This window comes from Hyperolius riggenbachi, chromosome 2, assembly GCF_040937935.1.
Source record: "Hyperolius riggenbachi isolate aHypRig1 chromosome 2, aHypRig1.pri, whole genome shotgun sequence".
Lineage (NCBI taxonomy): Eukaryota > Metazoa > Chordata > Amphibia > Anura > Hyperoliidae > Hyperolius > Hyperolius riggenbachi.
In genome coordinates this window covers 65,997,755-66,022,625 of record NC_090647.1, presented here as the reverse complement: position 1 = coordinate 66,022,625, position 24,871 = coordinate 65,997,755, and the positions used below count along the sequence as shown (strand labels likewise).

The 24,871-nt window shown below is 44.1% G+C and overlaps 1 protein-coding gene across 1 annotated transcript in view; it reads left to right on the top strand.

The window, feature by feature from the left end:
• TMEM123 (transmembrane protein 123) overlaps positions 1-5,274 on the top strand; it is a 231,496-nt gene extending 226,222 nt beyond the window's left edge. Inside the window, exon 6 of the mRNA XM_068266861.1 lies at positions 5,259-5,274. Within this exon, the coding sequence (XP_068122962.1) occupies position 5,259 (1 nt within the window). The 3' untranslated portion in view covers positions 5,260-5,274. The remainder of the gene's footprint in view (positions 1-5,258) is intronic.
• The last annotated feature ends 19,597 nt before the right edge of the window (positions 5,275-24,871 follow it).

Here is a 24,871-nt window from a genome sequence, read left to right as displayed (position 1 = left end):
CGGCTGCAGCCCCAGGCGGCACTTGGATCTGAAATAGGGGTTGCTACATATGAAAGAGAAGACTGCAAATAAGGAGGAACACATTAAATGGGAAGCTGGTGTCCATAGGAACCTGCGCATGAAAGAAAGTTGCTGCAGTCTATTACACATGGAGGCGGGGCTGCACGTGAAATGGGAGGGGCACAGCTGCATATGGAGGGGGAACACTAACATAGTTGGCCTAGGGGTGGAGAAAGTATAAGTCGGGCCTTGGGGACACATGATCAGGATACAGTAGGGAAGGGAGGGCCCTGTCAAAGGCGTACATTCCTCTGAAACGAGCTGGTAGATGAGGCAAGGGAAGCCTCTCCAGGATCCAGAGGCTGCCCCCGTAGGGACCATTTTTCCCCCCTACAGATACACTTTAAACTGCCTGTCCATAGTGCTTCCTAGCAGGTATATAAATACTTTTTTGGTACTTGGTTTTCTCAGTAAGCATGCTGTAGTAGAATTTTTTTTACACTTTTTTTTTTTCCTCTTTTGGTATTTCATATAAAATTTTAGGTAAACCACCAGGGGGGATCCCAAATCAGTGTCAGTGGAGAAAAAGAAAAGACCCAAGAACTACGGCAATGAAGGTTGTATGTCTGTATAGAGTCAATAGGAAACTGAAAATTGAATGCCTTTCTTATTTTATACTGATATGGCTGGTACAGAAACCGAAAATATGTAGCAGATGGAGTAAATGAAACTTTGTGGTTTCTGGTTACCAGAAAGGGCTAGAGGTGAAGACATGCTGGTAATTCTAGTAAGTGTAAGGGCCCATTCACACTTGAGCGTTTTGCCGGCGATTTCGGCTAAATGCTCAAACGCTAGCGCTTTTCAAGGTGCTAGGGTAATAAAAGTCTATGGGCCCATTCTCATTTGGACGATTTGCTCTAATCCACGCAAATCGCCCCAAAACGCAAACGCGTAGCCGGCACCATTTTCAGGTGATTTCACGGCGATCGCATTCTAGTGCTATAGAAGCGCAAAACGCAATCGCTAAAAAATCGCCAGGTGTGAATGGTGATTTTTTTTGGGGGGGCGTTAATCGCCAAAAAACGCCAGCGCAAAACGCCAGCAAAATCGCTAGCGTTTTGCGATCAGCAAGTGTGAATGGGCCCTCAATGAACAGTCACATACACTCCCTGCTAGTATTGATTGGCCTAATTCCAGCCTCCATACAATCTGCCCTTGTATTATTATTAGTTACTGTATTTATAAAACTCCAACATATCATGCAGCCTGTTTCTGTCAGGAGTGAGCTATAAGGATGCAAAGAACCCACACAGAGTCTCATAGAGGGAAATTTAAAGGACCACTACAGCAAAAAAAAAGTAAGCAGTTAAAATCTGACTGAACCGACAGGTTTTGGACTAGCCCATCTCATGGGGGATTCTCAAGGTTTTCTGTTTTCAAAAGCTTTTGATGAACAGCAATTGCTAACTCTAACTGCTAAAATAGTGTGCAAGTGAGTAGGGAGGCTGGCTGGTATCTTACTATTTTGGCAGGTAAACTTTCATTCAGGAAATGCTTTTGAATAGAAAGCAAATCCTGAGGAGATGGACTAGTCCAAAACATGCTGACTGAGCAAGAGAGCACTTGCTCTCATTTTTTGTTTTCTTTATGGAATGTATATACACAATGCTTTATATTTCTTAATGCACTAGCACCTCTTAGCACAAAGCACTTTCTTTTCCCTGACGACGACTCCAGTTTTGGGGTCGAAACATGTTGGATTGGTGGGGGGTTTTTATCTATATGTAGGAATTTAGGGCTATATTAGTCCAGTGGTTGGGCCTGGAAGCACGGTCACATAGAAACTGTCAAATTTGTGCGAGTGCTTCTTTATACACGTACGGCCCCACCCTGGTTATGTGTATTAGAAGAAAACAAATAAATAAGTGAAACATTTTAATTATATTAATAAAAGTTACCTTTTAACATACTTCTGTAGGGATCAATTGTGTGTAATTTAGTCCAAAACATGTCAGTTCTTTAACGGCTTACTTTTTTCACTGTAGTGATAAGTGAATTTCGCATGAGACATTTGTCCGCACGTCTGATTATGCAATATTTTTTTTCCGGGGGGGAGGGGTGTTGGGGGATAACAATTTTTTTTTTTAACATTTCATTTTTATTTCCAAAATTCAAATTTATAATAACAGCTTGAGCAAAAATAACATCTGCAGAAGGATGGGGGATGAGAATGTATCTTCAAGATCAGATGCAAATTCATTTGTTCTGTGAATTTGTTGACTTACAATTTATGCAAATCGCACATGGGAAAAATTGATTTAAAAAAATTGCAAAAACCATAAAAAATAAGAATTGTGGGTCAAATACAATGCTTTTGAAATGTTAGATCTGCGATGAACGTGAAATTGCAATTTTGCACGATGCTCGCAAATTCTAATACGTGTGAACGGTCACTATTTCATCTCTGACTAAAGCAGTTTCAAATTCTTGTGAATGCATAAACTCAAGAGCAAGAATGGGGGTAGTCTAAACAAAGAGACGCTCAGTGTTGATGATACTGGCAGATGCTGTTTACTCCTATCTGTTATTGCCTGATGAAGCGGGTTTGTTTCCCGCGAAACGCGTTGCACTTTATTTGGAGTATCCAATAAAATTGTTTTGACTGAAAATCCACAGTTGTGTGTTCTGCTTGGAGGGGGTGAGTCCACCACTGCCTCCTCTATTATTACCAAGATGGATTTTTAAGTTCTTTTAGTGTTTTTTTATCCTGTTGGTGCCTCTGTTATCCTATTATCTGGAGTCTAAACAAAGACTATAGTCTACTTATAATATAGTATTATTGGAATGTGCAAATGCAGGTGAAACTCGAAAAATTAGAATATTGTGCAAAAGTTCATGTATTTCAGTAATTCAACTTAAAAGGTGAAACTAATAAATTAAATAGATTCATTACATGCAAAGTCAGATCTTTCAAGCCCTTATTTGTTATAATGTTGATGATGATGATGGCTTGCAGCTTATGAGAACCCCAAAATCTCAGACCATTAGAATATTGTGAAAATGTTCAATATTCTAGGCGCAAAGACTCTAATCAGCAAATGAATCCAAAACACCTGCAAAGGCTTCCTATTTCATATATTAGTTTCACCTTTTAACTAATTGACCACTGAGAAGTTTTTCCCCTTTAGGACCAGAGCAATTTTCACCTTTCAGCGCTCCTCCCATTCATTCGTAAATAACTTTATAACTACTTATAACAACAAAATGATCTATATTTTGTTTTTTTTCACCACCAATTAGGCTTTCTTTGGGTGGTACATTTTGCTAAGAATTATTTTATTCTAAATGATAATTATTCATTTTAATGGGAATATTAAGAAAGGAAGGGAAAAAAATCATTATTTCTCAGTTTTCGGCCATTATAGTTTTAAAATGAAACGTTCTACAGTGGATAAAACCCATACATTTTATCTGCCCGTTTGTCCCATTTATTGCAACATTTAAAATATTTCCCTAGTACAATGTATAGCCCCAGTATTTTATTTGGAAATAAAGGTGCATTTTTCAGTTTTGCATCCATCACTATTTACAAGCCCATAATTTAAAAATTAACAGTAATATACCCTCTTGGCATACATATTAAAACAAAGTTCAGTTCCTAAGGTCACTATTTATGTATTTTTGTAATTGCCTTTTTTTAAAGGGACTCCGAGCTCTGATTAAAAATAAAATTTGAACTTACCCGGGGCTTTCTCCATCCCAGCCCTGGTCGGGACGTCCCACGCCGGCCTCCTGGCTCTTCTCCCGGATGGCTGTCCGCATAGCGCGGACAGGCCGGGCCCCCGGGCGACACTGGCGAGTGTCGGGGCTTCTTCTTCCCCATACGTCACTAATGACGTCACACGCCGGCCGCCGCGCGTCATGACGGCGGCCGGCGTGACAGCACGGCGCATGCGCGATTAAACCGCGCATGCGCCGTGCTGTCACGCCGGCCGCTGTCATGACGAGCGGCGGCCGGCGTGTGACGTCATTCGTGACGTATGGGGAAGAAGAAGCCCCGACACTCGCCAGTGTCGCCCGGGGGCCCGGCCTGTCCGCGCTAAGCGGACAGCCGCCGGGAGAAGAGCCAGGAGGCCGGCGTGGGACGTCCCGACCAGGGCTGGGATGGAGAAAGCCCCGGGTAAGTTCAAATTGTATTTTTAATCAGAGCTCGGAGTCCCTTTAATGTTTGGGGAACTATGGGAGAGTGTGGGAGGGAGGGAGTTAATTTTAAATGTAATTGTGGGTCTTTTTATTAAAATAAATGTATGTAGGTGTAATTTTAGTTTTTGGCCACAAGATTTCCTTGGGCATTATTTCCCATTAACGTACTATAAGTATGTGAACAGGAAGTACGTTACTTTGTTAAGATACAATGATGCAGGCATCTCATTTATGCCGGTAATCATTGTCACGGAGACTTAGATCAATGAATGGGAACTCTAACCGGCAGCAACATGAACGATAGTGGGAGATGGTGGGGAGCGTGCACAGCGGCAGCGGCGGGAGGCGTATATCTACGCCCCTGTAACAGGAACAGTCTTCCTGCGGGCCGTAGATTTACTGCCTACAATATGGCAAGTGGTTAAGTTGAATGACTGAAATAAATGGACTTCTGCACAATATTCTAATTTTTCGAGTTTCACCTTTACCTGACAAGAGAATCTATTTTCTACAGTCCTGAGTAATACCAAGCCCCAAAATAATAATCCTAACATTTGTGTAGTGTTTTTCTACTGGCTGACTCAAAGCGCTTCAGAGCTGCAGCCACAGTAGGCCAGCCTATAGAGTTAGGCACTCTTGCCCAAGGACTCCTTACTGAATAAGTGCTGGCTTACAGTAAAGGATTGCAGAAGAAGCCCTAATATTTTACAACCATCTAAATGAGTAGCCGGGGGTAGATGAAGGCAGGCCAGAAGATCTGGGTCTCATGCTGCACAAATACTTTAATTATGTTTTGGAATCGCTTTTCAACTGTGTGAAGACTGAATCAGTATCAAGTTGATGGAAAGAGGTTTTCTCTAATTTCCTGAACAATAATTTGCATATATGTTTTATATGTTTCTTTTCATTTTTGCATCTTTCCATGGAATAAATTACAATAATTGTTATATGTATTGAATGATGCATCATAAACCAGCTTGTCAAGGCCATCACTGTATACTCATGTGTAACCATTTGGCCCCGGACTATGAGCCCTTGTATGATTTTGTTTTTAGACACCAGTATTTGACCCGAGGAAGAGGACAACGACCGATGAAATGCGTTGTTAGTAGTGTTTTAATAAAAACAGTATTTGTTACACCATTTTTTTTAAATTATAGTCTTATACTGTATAGTAAATGAGTTTCCTCCTTCTCTGACTAATCTTAGGTGTCTTTACTAAAATAAAATATACATTTCACGGTTGTCTCCTGTGCTCTTTACACTATTGTATTTTTTCACTAACTTTATCGTCTGCAAAATACCACCATGTGGGTGTTAACGCTTGCTAACATTTTGGACGTAATACTTGACATTTTCAGATGCAGTGTAGGAGTATTTTTCTATTTAGAGCTCTTATTTTTAGTATTGATCTGCTGAATAACCCACTTTTGAGATCTCTTGACACTTCCTGCCTGAAAATAATTAACATACTATATTAAGATGCTCTGTAAGCGTATATTTTCCACATGCTGTAAAGGTGCTTTACTGTTGTGTTGCTTAGCAAAGAACAATATCATGGTACCAGGGTTTATGACCGGTACTGTGCAGCTTTAGGGCCGGGTTACCTTGGGCGTCCAGCTCTGTCTAGCTTGAAAGTTTTTCTGCTAGCCATCAGATAAACACTTATCAATCTTCGGCGGAGCCAGGGCCGGCGCTACCATAGAGGCAAAGGGGGCATTTGCCCCGGGGCCTCGACCTCTGCTGAGGCACCAGCAGCGCCGACCCTGCTATATTTTCTCCCCCCCCCCCCCCCCCCCCTGCTCGAACTGCTCCCTGGGGCCCTGCTGCTAGAATATTAGCAGCCATAATTACCTTACTCACGGCGAAACGGGCAGCGGCTGCACTCGGAGACACGCTGTCTCCCTTCCACTCTATGACCCGGCGTGTGTTTACACATGATGCGCCGAGTCATAGAGAAGGAGGAAGACAGCGTGTCTCTGAGTGCAGCCGCTGCCTGCTCGCTCACCCGCCGGGAGTAAGGTAATTATATGGCTGCTAATATACTTGCAGCAGGGTCCTGGGGAGCGGAGGGGTAATGGGGGGGCCCAACGCTGAAGTTTGCCACAGGGCCCCATGAAACGGCCCTGGGCGGAGCTTCTCATTGTTTACGTAGCTTTTTACTCCTGCAGGGGGACATGTAAGTGTCAGGCTTAGGCGCTCTTGTTCCAGGAATAATTGAGATGGCAAAAAAATGGAATCCAGTGTGGAATTGGCGCAAACGATGGGGTACCGGCACTGTTTGTTCATTTGAATAGATAGTGCTTAAACACTTTATCCACCACTGCAGTATATCTACTTCCTCTAAGCCACATGGACGTAGATATAAGTTGTGTAGCTGAAGCACAGCTGTGCACGATTGGGCATTGCTCCTGTACCTCTGGCACTATTTGCTACAGCACTAATTGCTGAAAGGGTATATATATGTTCCCTGAGCCAATAAGATTTGTTTTTACCATTAACCACTTAAGGACCACAGGCTTTACACCCCTCGCCCCCCCAGTGACCAGGCTATTTTTCACAAATTAGGCCACTACAGCTTTACGAGCTTGCTGCAGAGCCATACAACTCAGCACACAAGTGACCCCACACACACACACCTTGTCTGCCCACCAACAGAGCTTTCTGTTGGTGGGGTCTGAGTCCCGGTAGCATGTTTATTTATTTTTTTATTTGTGATTGTTTTTTTATTAAATGTTACTTTTTTTATATTTATTTTCCCATTTTCCTTTTATTTGCTTATTTGCCCTCAGTTATTACAATGTATGGCGATAATATTTTTTGGGGAAATAAAGGTGTTTATACTATAACATTGGCGCGAAATGGTTGTTAAAAGGTTAAAAATACTTTTATTTTGTCAGTTCATAGTGAAAAATACACACTGTGTTGTTATTTTTAAAACTCCAATATCTTCACCATAAGTTGTGACATCAACATAATCTAAGTTTTGCGATAATCGGTACAAATAGCCAAACAAAATTTGTGTTTTTTATCTACAGTAGCAGTTTTTTATTTGTTAAACTGGAATTGGCAAAACTGAGAAATAATGTGTCCTGCCTGAAAAGACATATCCATTTCTACAACAAAGAAGATGTATTCAAGGTCTGGAACTTTGTCCTTACTGGGTTGTCTTATAGATGAGAAGATTCATACAATAGAAATGATTGCAGACAGCAACAAAAAGTAAAATGAGGCAACATCGAAACAGAAATGCTCGGAGCAATGCTCGGAGCCTTGCAAATAAAATAGACGAACTAGAGTTAATTCTGAATGACAAAGGCTATGACATTGTGGGAATAACCGAGACATGGATGGATGAAAGCCATGACTGGATAGCTAATTTAAAAGGATACAATGTGTTTAGGAGGGATAGAGCAGGGAAAAAAGGTGGAGGGGTTTGTCTCTTTGTTAAGAATTCTTTTACAGCTGTCCTCAACGATGAGATGGAGGAAGATTGCGAAGATGTGGAGTCCGTTTGGGTAAATATTCATGGTGGAAATAAAAGTTGCCAATTGCTTATTGGGGTATGCTACAGGCCACCTCTTATTAATGAAGCTGCAGAACTGCGATTACTACAGCAGATTGAAAAAGCTGCAGGTAAAAATGAGGTCATAATTATGGGCGACTTCAACTTTCCAGACATTGACTGGAGTATTGAGGCTACCCATTCTGGTAAAAGCAGCAGATTTCTGGCAGCACTACAGGACAATTACTTGACTCAAATGGTAACTGAACCAACTAGGGGGAATGCGTTACTGGATCTGATCATTTCTAATAGACCAGATAATGTATCAAATGTGCAGGTTCAAGAACATTTGGGAAATAGTGATCACAACATGATAACGTTTGATCTGGTGACTGATAGGCCACGGGGCAGCGGGACCACTAAAACTATGAATTTTAGAAAAGCAAAGTTCACTCAAATTAGGCAGGCACTAAGTTTGGTGAACTGGGATAATGTACTACAAGGGGAAGACACTGAAGGGAAATGGCAAGCTTTTAAACTTATACTCAATCAATACTGTAGTATGTATATCCCATATGGAAACAAAATGTCTAGGAATAAAAAAAAGGCCTCTATGGATGAATAGAAAGGTTAAAGATAAAATGAAGAGGAAAAAGAATGCCTATAAGGTCTTAAAACAGGAGGGGACCGAGGCTGCACTAAGCAATTATAAGGAGTGCAATAAAAATTGTAAAAAAGAAATTAGGCAGGCAAAGATTGAAGCTGAAAAACAAATCGCTAAGGATATCAAATCTAACCCAAAAAAGTTTTACAAGTACATTAACTCTAAAAAAAAGAAAGGTTGACTGTATAGGACTCCTAAAGGATGAGGATGGGAACTCAATGGTGGATGACCAAGGTAAAGCAGAGTTATTAAATGCTTTCTTTGCTTCTGTCTTCACAAAAGAAACAGCATTGTTGCAAACTACAGAGGCGGAAGAGTCTCAATCTTCTAACTGTAATATTAAATACTTAACGCAGGAAGAAGTGAAGGCAAGACTAAATAAATTAAAAATAGACAAGGCACCTGGCCCGGATGGCATGCATCCTCGGGTCCTAAGGGAATTAAGTTCAGTTATAGATAAACCCCTTTATCTTATCTTTTGTGACTCTCTTGCAACTGGCAGAGTCCCAGTGGATTGGCGTACAGCCCACGTTTTCCCATTATTTAAGAAGGGCAAAAAATCTGATCCAGGAAATTATAGACCTGTAAGTTTAACATCAGTTGTATGCAAACTATTTGAGGGGTTACTAAGAGATACTATACATGACTTCATAGTAGAAAATAATCTTATTTCTCAGCATCAACATGGGTTTACTAAAGACAGGTCCTGTTTGACTAACATGCTCAGCTTTTATGAGGTAGTGAATGCTAATATGGATATTGGGAATGCTGTAGATGTGATATACTTGGACTTTGCAAAGGCCTTCGACACTGTTCCCCACAAAAGTCTGGTGCAAAAGTTGAGGATGCAAGGACTAGGGAAGAGTCTGTGTTCATGGATAGGGAACTGGCTAATGGACAGAAAACAAAGAGTTGTGGTCAATGGATCGTACTCAAAATGGGAGACTGTTAGCAGTGGGGTCCCACAGGGGTCTGTTCTGGGTCCAGTGCTCTTCAATTTATTTATTAATGACCTAGTAGATGCAGTAGTGAGCAATGTTGCTATTTTTGCAGATGATACAAAATTGTGCAGAATCATCAACTCTCAGGAAGATAGTGTCATATTGCAACAGGATCTGGATAGGATGGCTATATGGGCACATACATGGCAGATGAAATTCAATGTTGACAAATGTAAGGTCATGCATTTTGGACGTACTAATGGTCTAGCACCATACAAAATAAATGGGATACAGTTGGGGACATCAAACTTGGAGAAGGACTTAGGAGTACTCATTGACAACAAGTTAAATAATCGTACTCAATGCCAAGCAGCTGCAGCTAAAGCTAACAAAATTTTGGGATGCATTAAAAGGGAAATAAAAACTCGAGATGCTAGCATAATATTGCCCCTGTTTAACTCTCTAGTAAGGCCACATCTGGAATATGGAATTCAGTTCTGGGCACCACATTACAAAAAAGATATTGCAGTTTTAGAGCAGGTGCAGAGACGAGCAACAAAATTGATGCGTGGGATGGAAGGTCTCACTTATCGAGAAAGGTTAGATAAACTGGGTTTATTTAGTCTAGAGAAAAGACGCCTTAGAGGGGATCTAATTAACATGTATAAATACATCAGAGGGCAATATAATACCTTGGCGGATGAGCTTTTTGTCCCTAGGCCTTCTCAAAGGACTAGAGGACATGATCTGCGCATGGAGGAAAAACGTTTTAGCCATTTATTTAGGAAAGGGTTCTTTACAGTTAGAGTGATTAAGATGTGGAATGCATTGCCACAGGAAGTCATTATGGCAAACTCTATACCTGCATTTAAAGGGGGCTTAGATGCTTTCCTTGCGTTAAAAGACATCCATGGCTACAATTGCTAGGTAATGCCTAATGATGTTGATCCAGGGATTTTATCTGATTGCCATCTGGAGTCGGGAAGGAATTTTTCCCTTTAGGGGCTAATTGGACCATGCCTTGTAAGGGTTTTTTCGCCTTCCTCTGGATCAACAGGGATATGTGAGGGAGCAGGCTGGTGTTGTACTTTATACTGGTTGAACTCGATGGACGTATGTCTTTTTTCAACCAAAATAACTATGTAACTATGTAACTATGTAAGAATATAAGATAAAACCTCACGCTGTGTTCACAACATTTAAACTTTACTTGTATTTTAGAGATGAAAGAGCATGAGAACATTACAGGAAGTACAAAGGAAAACATCAATGCACCACTACTTCAAAGACCAAACATCAAATGAACAACCTCCCGGGAAGGGGGGGGGGGGGGGGGGGACCAATGAGACACACAAGTAGAGATGGCCTGAACCTCCGATTTTCGGTTCATGAACCGGGTTCGTCAACTTCCGCAAAAGTTCGGTTAGCGCGAACTTTCGCGAACCGCAATAGACTTCAATGGGGAAGCGAACTTTGAAAACTAGAAACATTTATGCTGGCCACAAAAGTGATGGAAAAGATGTTTCAAGGGGTCTAACACCTGGAGGGGGGCATGGCGGAGTGGGATAGACGCCAAAAGTCCCGGGGAAAAATCTGGATTTGACGCAAAACAGCGTTTTAAGGGCCGGAATCACATTGAATGCTAAATTGCAGGCTTAAAGTGCTTTAAAACATCTTGCATGTGTATACATCAATGAGGGAGTGTAATTAGAGTACTGCTTCACACTGACACACCAAACTCACTGTGTAACGCACCGCAAACAGCTGTTTGTGTAGTGACAGCTATGCTGGACTGGTGCGCACCATGGCCAGAGTGCAGGCCGTGGCGGTTTCCAAGCCCATATGATCACCGGGCTGAGGTAGCTGAATGACAGAACAGTGACTGTCCAGCTGATCAAATTTGGTCTGTCCACAATGAAGCAACGACCTTTTTATCTTGGGTGTCTCCCCCCGCCCCCCTCATATAGCCGGCGGCAAAGCGGCCGCATGAGCCTGCATGCATTTTGCATCAGTGTCCAGTTGTTGGGCCAGAACATCCCCATCTCCCCAGATTGTGTCCTACTGAAATTGTAGAGGTACTAAGTGGCGGCTTTCTCCTGTTCTAGCAGGTGAGAGAACATAAGGAGGGTCGAATTCCAGTCAGGCTATCGCAAATGAGGTGTCTCACCGGCAACTTGTTTCTCCGCTGAATCTCGGCAAAGTGTGCCATGGCCGTGTAAGACCGCCTGAAATGCACACACAACTTCCTGGCTTGCTTCAGGACGTCCTGTAACTGACACAAATCTTTGAATGACTAGATTAAGCACATGTGCCATGCAGGGTACATGTGTCAGCTTTCCCAAATTCAAAGCGGAAATGAGATTACTGCCGTTGTCACACACCACGTTGCCGATCTCCAGCTGGTGCGGGGTCAGCCACTGATCCACCTGTTTGTTAAGAGCAGCCAGGAGAGCTGGTCCAGTGTGACTCTCCGCTTTGAGGCAAGACATGTCTAAGATAGCGTGACACCGTCGTACCTGGCATGCAGCATAGGCCCTGGGGAGCTGGGACTGTGTAGCTGGAGAGGAGATCGCAGCGCCAGTAGAGTTGACCTGCCAAGAAGGAGGAGGATGACGACAGTGAAGAGGATGTAGCAGGAGAGGAGGTGGTAGGAGGCCTGCCTGCAAGCTGTGGAGGTGTCACAAGTTGGTCTGCTGCCCAGCCACGTACTCATTGTTTGCCATCGGTCACCAGGTTGACCCAATGGGCTGTGTAAGTAATGTACCTGCCCTGACCATGCTTGGCAGACCAACGCTGTGTGCCAGAGATGACACCACTTGCCTCTCAACTTCATGGTACAGTTTGGGTATCGCCTTTTTAGAGAAATAAGTGCGGGCTGGCACCTTCCACAGCGGTGTCCCAATGGCCACAAATTTACGGAAGGCGTCAGAGTCCACCAGCTAGTATGGTAACAGCTGGCAAGCTAACAGTTCCACCAAGCCAGCTGTCAGTTGCCGGGCAAGGGGGTGACTGGCAGAAATTGGCTTCTTCCGCTCAAAGATTTCCTTCACAGACACCTGGCTGCTGTGGGCAGAGGAGCAGAAACCGCTCAAGGTCAAAGGCAGAGTGGAGGATGGTGGCTTTGAAGGTGCAAGGGAGAAAGTGGCTGAAGATGATGCACCTGAAGGAGGAAGAGTAGAAGGAGGGTGGCTTTTCTTTTGTGTGCTGCTCAGGTGCTCTTCTCATTGCGGTTTGTGCCTTTTCTCCATGTGCCTTCATAAGGCACTTGTCCCTACGTGGGTGTTGGCCTTTCCACGGCTCAATTTTTGGAGGCAGAGAGAACAGATGGCATTGCTCCGATCTGAGGCAGACACATTAAAAAATTTCCATACCGCTGAGCCCCCCTGCGGTGATGGCACTATGGTGGCAACAGCAGCTGACGTTGAAAGGCATGTTGGCTGGCTGTACATAGGTGGCGATACATGGCGCCGGACACTGCCACCAGCTGTTTCTGATGACGAGCTCCCCCTGCTACTTTCAAGAACTCGTCTCTTCCTACTCCTCTCTGACTCCCCCTCTGAACTGTCCCCCTGTTCATCTCTTCTATTGGGAACCCACGTGGCATCCGTATCATCGTCATCATCATAATCATCCTGCCCAGCTTCACTTGCCTCAGACACCTCCAAAACTGCACCAACAGCAGGTACTTCATCACCCCCCTCCGCACACGTTACTTCCATAGTGTCGCCTAACTCAGACATATGAGGTGGTGTAACTTGCTTAGCGCCTTCATCTGGTTGTAACAATAATGACTGTGCATCGCTGATTTCCCCACCAAATAACTCCTGCGAACTGACAAATGTAGTGGATGTGGTACTTGGAGTAGCGCTGGTGGCTGCGGAAGATGAGGTGTTCTGTGTTAAATAGTCAACCACGTCCTGAAAATCTTGGGAGTTTATGGGACGTGCCTTCTTCTGAGCACTGTACTTTGGTCCAGGGCCACACAAAATCACATCACCACTACCTCGCACAGATCTGCCGGGTGGCCTTCCTTTGGGTCTACTTCTGCCTCTACCTGTTTTGTCCGCTTTGTCCATATCGGGGGGGATGAAGTGAAATTTATGCACTGACTTGAGTAATACAATGTGCAGTTACACAGGTGCAGTTAACAGATATGCATGGAGTGGTATATCACACTACGTGCACTCACGTAGGTAGGTGGGTGCAGTGAAGTGAACAACAGGTAGTAGTAGGTATATGCAGTGATGGGTATTACAATGTGCACCTATCACACACAGACAGGTACCGGGCAGGCACAGTGACACTGTGTGCGCTCACGTAGGTGGGTGGGTGCACAGTGAACAACAGGTAGGTATATGCAGTGGGTATTACAATGTGCACCTGTCACACATAGACAGGTACCGGACAGGCACAGTGACACTGCATGCGCTCATATAGGTGGGTGGGTGCACAGTGAACAACAGGTAGGTATATGCAGTGGGTATTACAAGGTGCACCTGTCACACACACCCACGTAGTAATCACTGAATGTGCTGGGCCTGGCAGTGGCACACACAGTAGGAATTAGCAAGGCTGTCTATGCAACACAAGTGTCAGTGGGACACACAGAAAAAAAATAGATCACAAGAACAAGATTAGCTCTCAAAAGAGCTGTTGTGGGGTGCTTTTTTTAGCAATAAGAATCAGCAAGGAGCAAGCTAACAAGCCTACAAGAGCCTAACTAAGCTTTCCCTATGAGAGTCTGCAGCAGCTATCCCTTCACTAATTACTGCATGCACACAAGTGAGTGAAAAGCCTGACGCTGCCTGCCTTTTATAAAGGGGGTGGGGCTCCAGGAGGGAATGTAGCCTGATTGGCTACAATATGTCCGCTGACTGTGATGTAGAGGGTCAAAGTTGACCCTGATGATGCACTATGGGGGCGAATCGAACTTCCGGAAAAGTTTGCTGTTTTCCGCGATCGCGAACCACAAAAGTTCGCCAGGAACTGTTCGCCGGCGAACCATTCGGGCCATCTCTACACACAAGTAGGAAAACCAGATATGAGTATACATCAACTATTCCACCTTCATAAACACTGCTGCCTCCACCCTTTTTCACACCCCATCAGGGATATTTATATTGTTATTTTTAAGCCTAATTCCAGGCTTTTGTCCCCTATTCCCAAGCATGCCAATTTTGAAAATGAACAGAATTCTCTATTTTATGGGTAGCCAGCGTAGTGAGCAAAGGATTGGTGTTATATGGTAATGGCGGAATTCGCTGGTTGACAGTCTTGCAGCCGCATTCTGTACTAGCTGCAGACGGTGTAGGTCTTTATTAGGAAGGCCTGCACTGAGGGCATTGCAATAGTCCAGCTGTGATGCGATGAAGGCATGAACTAGGGTTGAAACATCCTTTGAAGGAATGAGGTGCTTCATTTTTGCAATATTCCTTTGAGAGGAAAAAAGGAATATTTCACAACAGCGGAAATTTTGATAGCAAAGTTTAATACTCCATTGATCAGTAAACCCACAATTGCCATTCCTCTTGGCAGCTGTCATGTAACATTATGCGAGGGCTCTTTGGAAAAAGCCAGCTGCAATTCGTTTCCTTGCAATGATCTCTTCATTGGGGAGCACAGGGGAAACCTGGTCCCGCAGAAAGACTTTACACAGTACCTAAGGTAAAAATGACAGATCCTGATGGATGGGGGGGGGTCGTGGGGTTAAATACTTACATGTTCTGGTCATCCCTCCTCCACCCCCTTCAGAGAATGGATTTTTTTTCTTCAAAATCAATGTTAAGGCTCTGGCCACTCTCATTAACCTTGACGCAGCCCACGCCCAGCTTGGCAGATGCTGCCTGATTGGTGGCTGCCGAGCTGGAGGCGGGCTCTGCAACACAGGAGGAGGTTTCAGAGGAGCTCCAACAATCTTCAGAAGCATGGCTGTGACTGGACGGCTGATTGGAGGGTAGCGTCACCTGTGACCCGAAGACGTCAGGAGAGGTCATTATTTATCTTTTTAACTTATGATCCGTGCACACCATGCAATTCCCCATTATATCAATGGCTTGAATCAATAATTTATGACAGGTCTGATCCGGTTTCTGATCGGAAAACTGATTGGACCTGTCAGAAATGATCGATTCTAGTGTACCCAAGCATTAGGTGCTTTTTAACATAAAGTGATGCCCTCATTTGTATTTTTCTTCACTCTATTATGTATGGTGAGTGATGTTGAAAGTTAAATGCCATATTTATGTATTCAAATCATTCTATTGGCCAAAAAGGAAGGAGAACAATAGGGACTTTTCTTGCCAAAGTGGCCTGCCAAGAATAATAACACATGAATACATATTTATCTGATGAGAACACATCAGGAATAGAAACTGTATTCAAGGACAAAGAAACACTGTATAAATACTTGGCCCATCCCAACCCCTCTCAATGTGCTGGATAGGGTTATGTGAAATCAGTAAACTACACTGCCCTTGAATTGCCACAGAATTTCTAAAGATGGCCATACACTAGTCGATTTGCCATCAGGTTCGACCAACAGATAGATCCCTCTCTGATCAGAGAGGGATTGTATGGCTGCCTTTACTGCAAACAGATTGTGAATCGATTTCAGCATGAAACCGTTCACAATCTGTGGTGGTGCTGCCGCTGACCCACCCTCCCCCCCGCATACATTACTTGCTCCGCCGGCGTGTGTCCCCGCTGTCACCGCTGTCTTCTTCTCCGCTGGGCTCCAGGTCCCGGCTGGCTTCACTTTTTTCTGTCCGGGGAAGTTTAAACAGTAGAGGGCGCTCTGCTGTTTAAACTTCCTGCCAGGACAGGAAGAAGTGAAGCCTGCTGGACTCGGAGCCCAGCACGGAGATGGAGCAGCGGTGACAGTGGGATACGCGCCGGCCGGATCAGGTAATGTATTGCTGCTGTATTGCGTCGGTCGTCGTACATTCGAACGCCGCTATCGGCGCACTGCTGACCCGCCGGCGATCGAGAAAAATCTTCCGCGCGGACGGCTCGACGGGAACGATTGATTTCGGGCGGAAATCAATCGTTTGCGTTTGCACAATGATTTTACAGCAGATTCGATCACAGTGATCAAATCTGCTGTATATCGTCGGGAAAATCGTTAGGTGTATAGGCCCCTTAACTTTTTTGCGAGTTTACAGGATTTCCAGAGAATGCATTGTAGTCAATTGGGCTGTTTTTCAGTTAGGACGGCAGAACTTTATCCTCTTTGGGACTGGATGGTTCCAGACCCTTAAGGACCAGAGACATTCTTTCCCTGTTTTAGCTGGTGATTACTGTGATTGGCTCACCATAATCATGGGGTCAAAAGCCAATGAAATTGTCCCCTCAGCAGGATACTGAGCTCTGCTGTCACTGTGACAGCAGAGCTAGCGTGCTGCAACATCGCCGGATCAGCGAGAGATACAGATAATAGTTAAAATCTACACTCTGGTAGGGATGAGCGGTCACAACTCGAGCATAGATTTCAACTAGCGTGGTTCGGGAAGTGGTTAAAAAAGGCTTGTTAGTGTAAACAACGTTACACGCTATGATATCTTTGAGGAAATGGAACTTTCCTGTTAGCATTTCTGTGGAAAGGTGTTTCCTGTGTTATCTTTGCAAACAATTTGACAAATATTGTTAGCTATAAATGTTTGTTTTTTAAACAGTCGTCATGATTAAAATCAATGGTGTTGGCATCTGTATTGTTCATCTAAATAATAAAATCTTTCATGGGTAAACCTGATTGCTGCCGTTGTCACAACACTGTTTTCTTATTCACATATCGCTTTCACAATCTCAATCTCGGTGGTTGTTATGTATTTGTGCTAGGTACACCAGCTGAAGAGCATCCTGGCAGTGCTTGGGCCTTGCTGGAAATTAGGTGAGGGGTTGTGTGACTTGTGACTATGCTGGAGTTGTGGAGGAGCTAGCAGAAGCAAGGCTGGAAATATACTTTTAGCACCCCTAGACCAACTTTCCCCTTTCATGTGCAGCAGGTATTCTCCATTCCATGTGTATTATCTATGTACAGCAGCGCCTCTCTTGCATGTACAGCTCTCTTGAGGAGCAGCACCCCCCCTTCCAGGTGTAGTTTCCCATTTGCAGTCTCCCTTTTATGTTTGCAGCCTCCTGCTCCATATGCAGCTAGCCCTCTTCCATATACATCAGCCCCTCTTCCATGTGCAGCTGTCCCTTTAGCTGCAGCTGACCAAGGCCCGGGTCTTTGTGGCCTGTTTTCATCTTCAACTGTGGTAGCAAGATGAGATCAATAGGAGAATTCTTAATAAACCTTGCTCATCACTCAGCTGTGTAGCGCCATGAGCTTTGAATGAAATATGGTGACCTCACCTTGGCTATGCTTGCTAGTCCATGTATCAATGGTGGTATGCAACCTTTTCCCAGCACTTTGATCTAGTGCCATACCCACATTACTGGTGTAAGTCCGGAGCCCCCTTTGGTGGAATATAGTAATGGCCAGTGATGTGTGTAGAAGAAATACCCAGTGACATTATATCACAGGCAATTTGTAGAAGAAAAAGCACTGGGCACCAGTGTGAATGCTCTAAAATTTTAATCCATCCGGTACAGTACAGTACACAGCAAAGGAAAGTAAAGGGGCGGCCTAACAGCCATTTCACGGGTCATCCCACTTCGTCAGAGGCGGCTGGATCAGGGGCGATCGGGCGTGCTGGCTACCTATACTAGCTAGCCTATTGCTAGCTAAAGCTGTGGAAGCCATTGGATCTAATAAATTAAGCATGGGGACACAGGCTAGCAAAACCTCCTGCGCGGTGTAACATTCAGGAGGTTAAGATAGTGCCCACGCTTCTCTTCATACATGAGTGTGGCCAGCCACACCTGCACAGTAGAAGATTCCTTCTTATAGGTAAGTGCCTACTTTTTTTTTTTATTTGCCTCTGGTACACTTTGTCTCCTCAGTCTCAAACTATCATGGCCACACCCTATCACAATTACTATTACAAGGGTGGCAATGGCCTCCTCAGAAGCAAGTCACAAGGCAACTTTTTTCTCCTCCTTCTAGGTTTTTTCTATGCTTTTGACATTGTCAAGCTTCTATTGGCATTAAATATACTGCTCTAGTTTTGTTTCACCTTCTATTTAACTACTTGCTCCAGTTCTCTTTCTATATTAACTCTTCCACTCCCACTGACCTCCCCTTTGGTGTTCCCCAAGAGTTAGTCCTTGGAACTTGTTCTCTTTTGCAGTATAGCCTACTGCTCTGATACCTGTTCTCCAGGTGTTGCCCTCAAAGTATTTACTGTTGCACCAAAACACTCATATCTCTCCGGTGTCCAGAGGTTAGTGATATGTCTGATTATCGGTGATACTGCAGATCATCAATAATCGGGTATATATCTGTATTCTTGGTGATACTGCAGATCACCAATAATCAGACCCTCTCTGTGTTACACCAATCGTTACAAAGGGGGACTATGGCGAAAAATTGTAAAATTTAAAATATGTGCAAGCGTATACAAATAAGTAGTACATTTTTTCAAAGTAAGATGAGCCATATATTACTTTTCCCCTATGTTGCTGTCACTTACAGAAGGTAGTAGAAATCCGACAGAAGCGACAGGTTTTGGACTAGTCCATTTCTAAATGGGGGATTCTCAGGGATTTATTTATTTTCAAAAGCACTTAGTGAATGGCAGTTGCTCCGTCCAACTGCCAAAAAACTGTGTAGCGACCAGAGAAGCTGGCCAGCATCATTGTTTAAATCCTTTTTAGGGAATATCTTTATAGAGAATAAAAGCCTTGCTGTGAGTCCCCTATGAAGAGATGGACTAGTCCAAAACCTTTCGCTTCTGTCAGATTTCTACTACTTACTGTAAGTGACAGCAACATAGGAGAAAAGTCATTTATGGCTCATTTTACTCTGGTAAAAACGTACTTCTTATTTGTCTATGTTTACACATATTTTACATTTTAAAATGTTTCCCCTTTAAGCAGAGAAGTAGCATTTTAGACTGACACAGTGTTATAAGGCATCAAGCAGAACAAAGCTGAGGGGGTTGAGGGTTGCGGAAGCCTTAACAGTTTGAGACTTAACCTCCCTGGCGGTTTGTTAAAATCCGCCAGGGGGCAGCAAATACCTTTTTTAAAAAAAAAAAATTTTCATAGCCGCTGCTGAGCGGCATCGCCCCAGCCCCTCCGATCGCCTTCGGCGAACTTAGATCAAGAGATCCCGTTCAAAGAACGGGATCTCTTGGAGGGCTTCCCCCGTCGCCATGGCGACGGGGCGGGATGACGTCATCGACATCGTGACGTCAAAGGGGAATCCGATCCACCCCACAGCGCTGCCGGGCTTACCACCAGGGAGGTTAAGAGAAATTTCTCTGAAATCTAAATGAAATGGAGCAGTGCAGAGTGGTACATTTACTGCCTCCTGATCCTCCAATCATTTGCGGGATTGGAGCTGCATCATCATCATCAGAAACCTATGTAGAAACGTTGACAGTGTGTCCCTGTGCCTTAACACATGACTGTAGTTACCACCTCCCATAAGGGATGTGTGGAGGGGGTGGCATGTCCACCAAGGGGGTGAAGTTTGAACAGAACAGCTGACTGAATTTGACATATAGTAGCGTATGATGATCTTTGTCTTCTGCCTGCACTCTTCCAATGTCTAACTATTTCAGATGATCTGAGTTTTCCTGGTAGATGGAATTGTTGGCCCAATATACTGATGGAGTGTTCAAGGTTGGGGGTTGTGAAGATGTAAGGTGACAGTCAGAACAGAGGTGGAGAGCTCAGCTTGGTGGAGGGTGGATGCAAAGAGCAGACTGAACTGAGGGAGTGGTCAGGGAGGAAGGAAGTGAGGATGGAAGGGGTCAGTCAAGGGGGCGGTTTGTGTGAAGACAGCTGGGGGGGGAGGCGTAGTGAGGATGGAAGGCGGCAGTCAGAACTAAAGGGTCAGTCAGGGTGGAGAGATCAGCTAGGACAAGATGAGAATGTTAGGCTGGAGAGGGGCATTTACAAATGAAGGGGTAGCCAGGAGAGGTTAGCCAGGCTGGCGGGGAGGAGGGAATGGGTCAGGGTGGAGAAGTCAGCCATGATAATGGAGGATTGAGGAGGCGGTAAGAATTGAGAGACTAGCCAAGGTGGAGAGGGTCATCCATCTTGGGAGGGGGGGGGGGGATTGGAATGTGGGGGCAATGAAAATTGGGAGAATAGTCAAGGCAAAAGAGCTGCAGTGAGGAGGTCATCAGAAAAACAGATAGACGAGATAGGAAGGTTTAAACCTACAGACATGCCAGAGTGACAACAGTGGAAGATATTGCCATCCCCCAGCTCCCTGCAGCTTCCCTTTCTGCTCTCCGTCCCTGCGCAGTCAGCTGACTACACTGCAGACAGCAACCGTCCAATAGGAGCTGGAGGGGGGTGGAGCTACAGAGAGCCCTGCTTCCATCCATAGTCTGCCAGCCAGTCCCCTGCAAAGACGAGCACTTGTGCGCCAATGCACCACTCTCCCCCTTGCATTGTCACGGGTAATTAACTGGCGGTTAAAGCAGGACTGTCAGCCATAAAATCAAATTCCATTTACCCACTACTCTGCATTCATTATGTAGTCTACATGCAGTCTGCATTGCAAGCATTCCAATATAATCATAAATGTGTCTGCTGTAATGAATCTTTTATCAGTCAGCCTGGCTCTATTCTTGTACATTGCCGAGGAGAAGGAAGCTTGTTATCGCCCCTCCCACATTCCTGCATCTCACTGAGGGCAGTTCAGTGTGATGTGAGGCTGAGAAGGGAAATACACCTAACCCCTCTGCAGAAGCTGCTGAAACACAATCTATGCTGTGCTTTACAAACCAAGTTAGATATGAGTGCATTTTGTAGAAGAAAAAAAGAGTGAGGGAGGAAATTACTTCAGGATTGACTTCCGAGGCAGTAAAGATGGAAATTGCCTTTGTTAACTATACACAATTCACTGAAATGAAAATGTGGACAGTACAATATGCATTATGTAAGTAGAACAAGTATTTATCTACTTATATATGTGTATTTTTTGCCTGGGATAGTATGGCTGTCCCTGCTGCTTTAACCTCTTGCCGACTGCTTCACACCAATTGGCGGCAGCAACAGGACCACTCCACATTGATTGGCGTGAATGGCTTCCTATGGGGCTTGCAGAAGAGCGTGCGCGCCGATGTGCGCGTATCTCCGCTCTCATGACGGAGCTCCGCTCCGCCTTCAGTCTCCGACTGTTAGGCGGCGAAACCGTTGTCTAATAACTAAGTACAGCGCTGCAATCTAAGGCAGCGCTGTACAGGGGACAGCTGTGTGACACGGCTGTCCCCCTGGGGGACACAGGAGCGATCGCTGTGATTGGCTGACTGGGGGAGGGAGGGAAAATAATTTATTTAAAATAAAAGAATAAAAATATTTACAAAAAAAATAAATAAACACTGGGGGAGCGATCAGACCCCACCAACAGAAAGCTCTGTTGGTGGGGAGAAAAGGGGGGGGGGGGGTGGATCACTTGTGTACTGACATGTGCAGTCCTGCTGCAAGGCCTTAAAGCTGCTGCAGCCTATTTAGTGAAAAATGGCATGGTCACTAGGCAGGTTTAACACTGCAGTCCTTAAGTGGTTAAGGTAAGGTTGTAAGATAAATAAAGTGTATCTGTGGCGGCCCTCCTTCTCTGCAGGGGAATCCACTACTGAGGAGAGGAACTCCTCTTGTCTTTCAAGGTGAATTAACTGCACAGGACTGGTGATGGTCTAATAGAAGGCTGTCACACAATCATCTGTAAACTGTATTGTGAGCTAATCAGTGCTGTCAGCATTATGTGCATGTTCCTGGACTTCAAATACCGTTGTCTGTTTGTATTTATTTTTGTTTGCATTATTGGAGGAAGTTAATCCAAAGCAGAGAAGTAACTACAAATCATGTAAAACAAACAAACAAACAAACAAACCCTATGACAAAGTTAATACCGGTTTCCAAAACGACTATTGCCATCACATAAGGCAAGGGATTCCCCAGGGTATACAAAGGCCTGAAACAACCTCTATGCCACCTAAGGGGTGTAACACATGATGACGCTACGTAAATGGGTTTACAGTTATACAAAAAATTAGATAAAAGGAATAAAGCTTGATGTGTTTTTCGTGAAAGTTTAAATTAAATGGAATTTGAGCATAAGTGAATAATTATACCAAATTGAGGTAATTTCATGCCTTTTTGAATGCTGGGGGTTACGTGACGGCAATGGTCATTTTTGAAATTTGTATATACTTTGTCATAGGATGGTAGGTGTCGAAAACACACCAATGTGTTTTATTCTTAAAGAATAAACATACGTATATCCAGGCACATCGCCTCTAGTTAGGACATTAAATAAATTATTAGGGAAAGGGAGGTGCTGAAGGGGGTGTGGCTAGAAACAGCAAAAATCAATTAACCCTTCGCACTCTCACATGCAAATGTTCAAACAAATGCATTCACAGATTTACTCATCCAGGCACAACTGTTATCCCTACAGCTAAATTAAAAGCCAGGGTTTTAGTTCACAGAAGAATGCATTCTTATGCTTAGTCACCTATACTGCGTAGAAGTACCCAGGTAAACATAGGTGTCCTAACTCTGGCCCTGTAACATGCATAGTGCAGACATGCAAACACATTCATTGCATCAAACCTATCAATAGATTAGGAGCACACATCCTAACTTCCTCTCCTGGGAAAGACAGTGCATCTTACCAATCAGACAAGGGAGCTAACGTTATGTGTCCATGTGCACCATGCGCATACACCAGCATAAGCTGTGTGCATGCTGACAAACATATATGCATGTTTATTCTTATCATTGGCCCCTGTGGCTAGGGTCCAATTCGGTGCACTCCCTCCTTCCCCTGTATGTTTGTCAGCATGCAGACAGCTTATGCTGGTGTATGCGCATGGTGCACATGGACACATAACGTTAGCTCCCTTGTCCGATTGGTAAGATGCACTGTCTTTCCCAGGAGAGGAAGTTAGGATGTGTGCTCCTAATCTATTGATAGGTTTGATGCAATGAATGTGTTTGCATGTCTGCACTATGCATGTTACAGGGCCAGAGTTAGGACACCTATGTTTACCTGGGTACTTCTACGCAGTATAGGTGACTAAGCATAAGAATGCATTCTTCTGTGAACTAAAACCCTGGCTTTTAATTTAGCTGTAGGGATAACAGTTGTGCCTGGATGAGTAAATCTGTGAATGTATTTGTTTGAACATTTGCATGTGAGAGTGCGAAGGGTTAATTGATTTTTGCTGTTTCTAGCCACACCCCCTTCAGCACCTCCCTTTCCCTAATAATTTATTTAATGTCCTAACTAGAGGCGATGTGCCTGGATATATGTATGTTTATTCTTATCATTGACCCCTGTGGCTAGGGTCCAATTCGGTGCACTCCCCCTTCCCCTGTATGTTTGTCAGCATGCAGACAGCTTATGCTGGTGTATGCGCATGGTGCACATGGACACATAACGTTAGCTCCCTTGTGCGATTGGTAAGATGCACTGTCTTTCCCAGGAGAGGAAGTTAGGATGTGTGCTCCTAATCCATTGATAGGTTTGATGTGATGAATGTGTTTGCATGTCTGCACTATGCATGTTACAGGGCCAGAGTTAGGACGCCTATGTTTACCTGGGTACTTCTACGCAGTATAGGTGACTAAGCATAAGAATGCATTCTTCTGTGAACTAAAACCCTGGCTTTTAATTTAGCTGTAGGGATAACAGTTGTGCCTGGATGAGTAAATCTGTGAATGCATTTGTTTGAACATTTGCATGTGAGAGTGCGAAGGGTTAATTTATTTTTTTTGTATTCTTAAAGGACACCTAAAGTCAGCGGTATATGAAGCTCTACATATTTATTTCCTGACTGAAGTATGACTGAATTAACCACATGCTTGTTTCAAGTGTGTGATTCGGACACTACTAAAGCCAAATAGATTGTCAGGACTGCCATGCAACTGGTATTGTTTACAAGAAAATACATATGGCAGCCTCCATATCCTTCTCGCTTCAGGTTCCCTTTAAAGCAAACCTGGGAGGTTTGCAATGCAGTGTTTTTAATACTTACCTCAAAAGGGGAAGCCTCAGGATCAAGCCGCTCCAGTGCTGAGAAAGCGCCAACCTACTCGGGATTCGGCAGAAAAAAGATGATCCCAATCTGGAGAGAAGAAAGCCGAGCGGTTCCAGGCTAGTGCACATGTGAGAACTGTCCACAACCTCTTTTACAAGCATCCCAGCGCTGGAACAGGACTGCAGAGCAGGAGGGGGGAAGCCTCTTTAGGATTCGGAGTTTGAAGCTTTTTCAATATTTTCTCTTTTGAATGGAGTAAGTTACAGTATCATATTTTTTTTATATATAAAATACACCTCAAATCCACATGCAAAAACACAGTCCTCTGCGTCTCCATTGAAATACATGATGTGCGTTTTACATGTGGTTTTGAGAAACATGCAGCAGGTTGTGCATTTTAAAAAACGTACATTGTAAAAACACACGTTTTTGCATTTTTTTCATGCGGCCCATA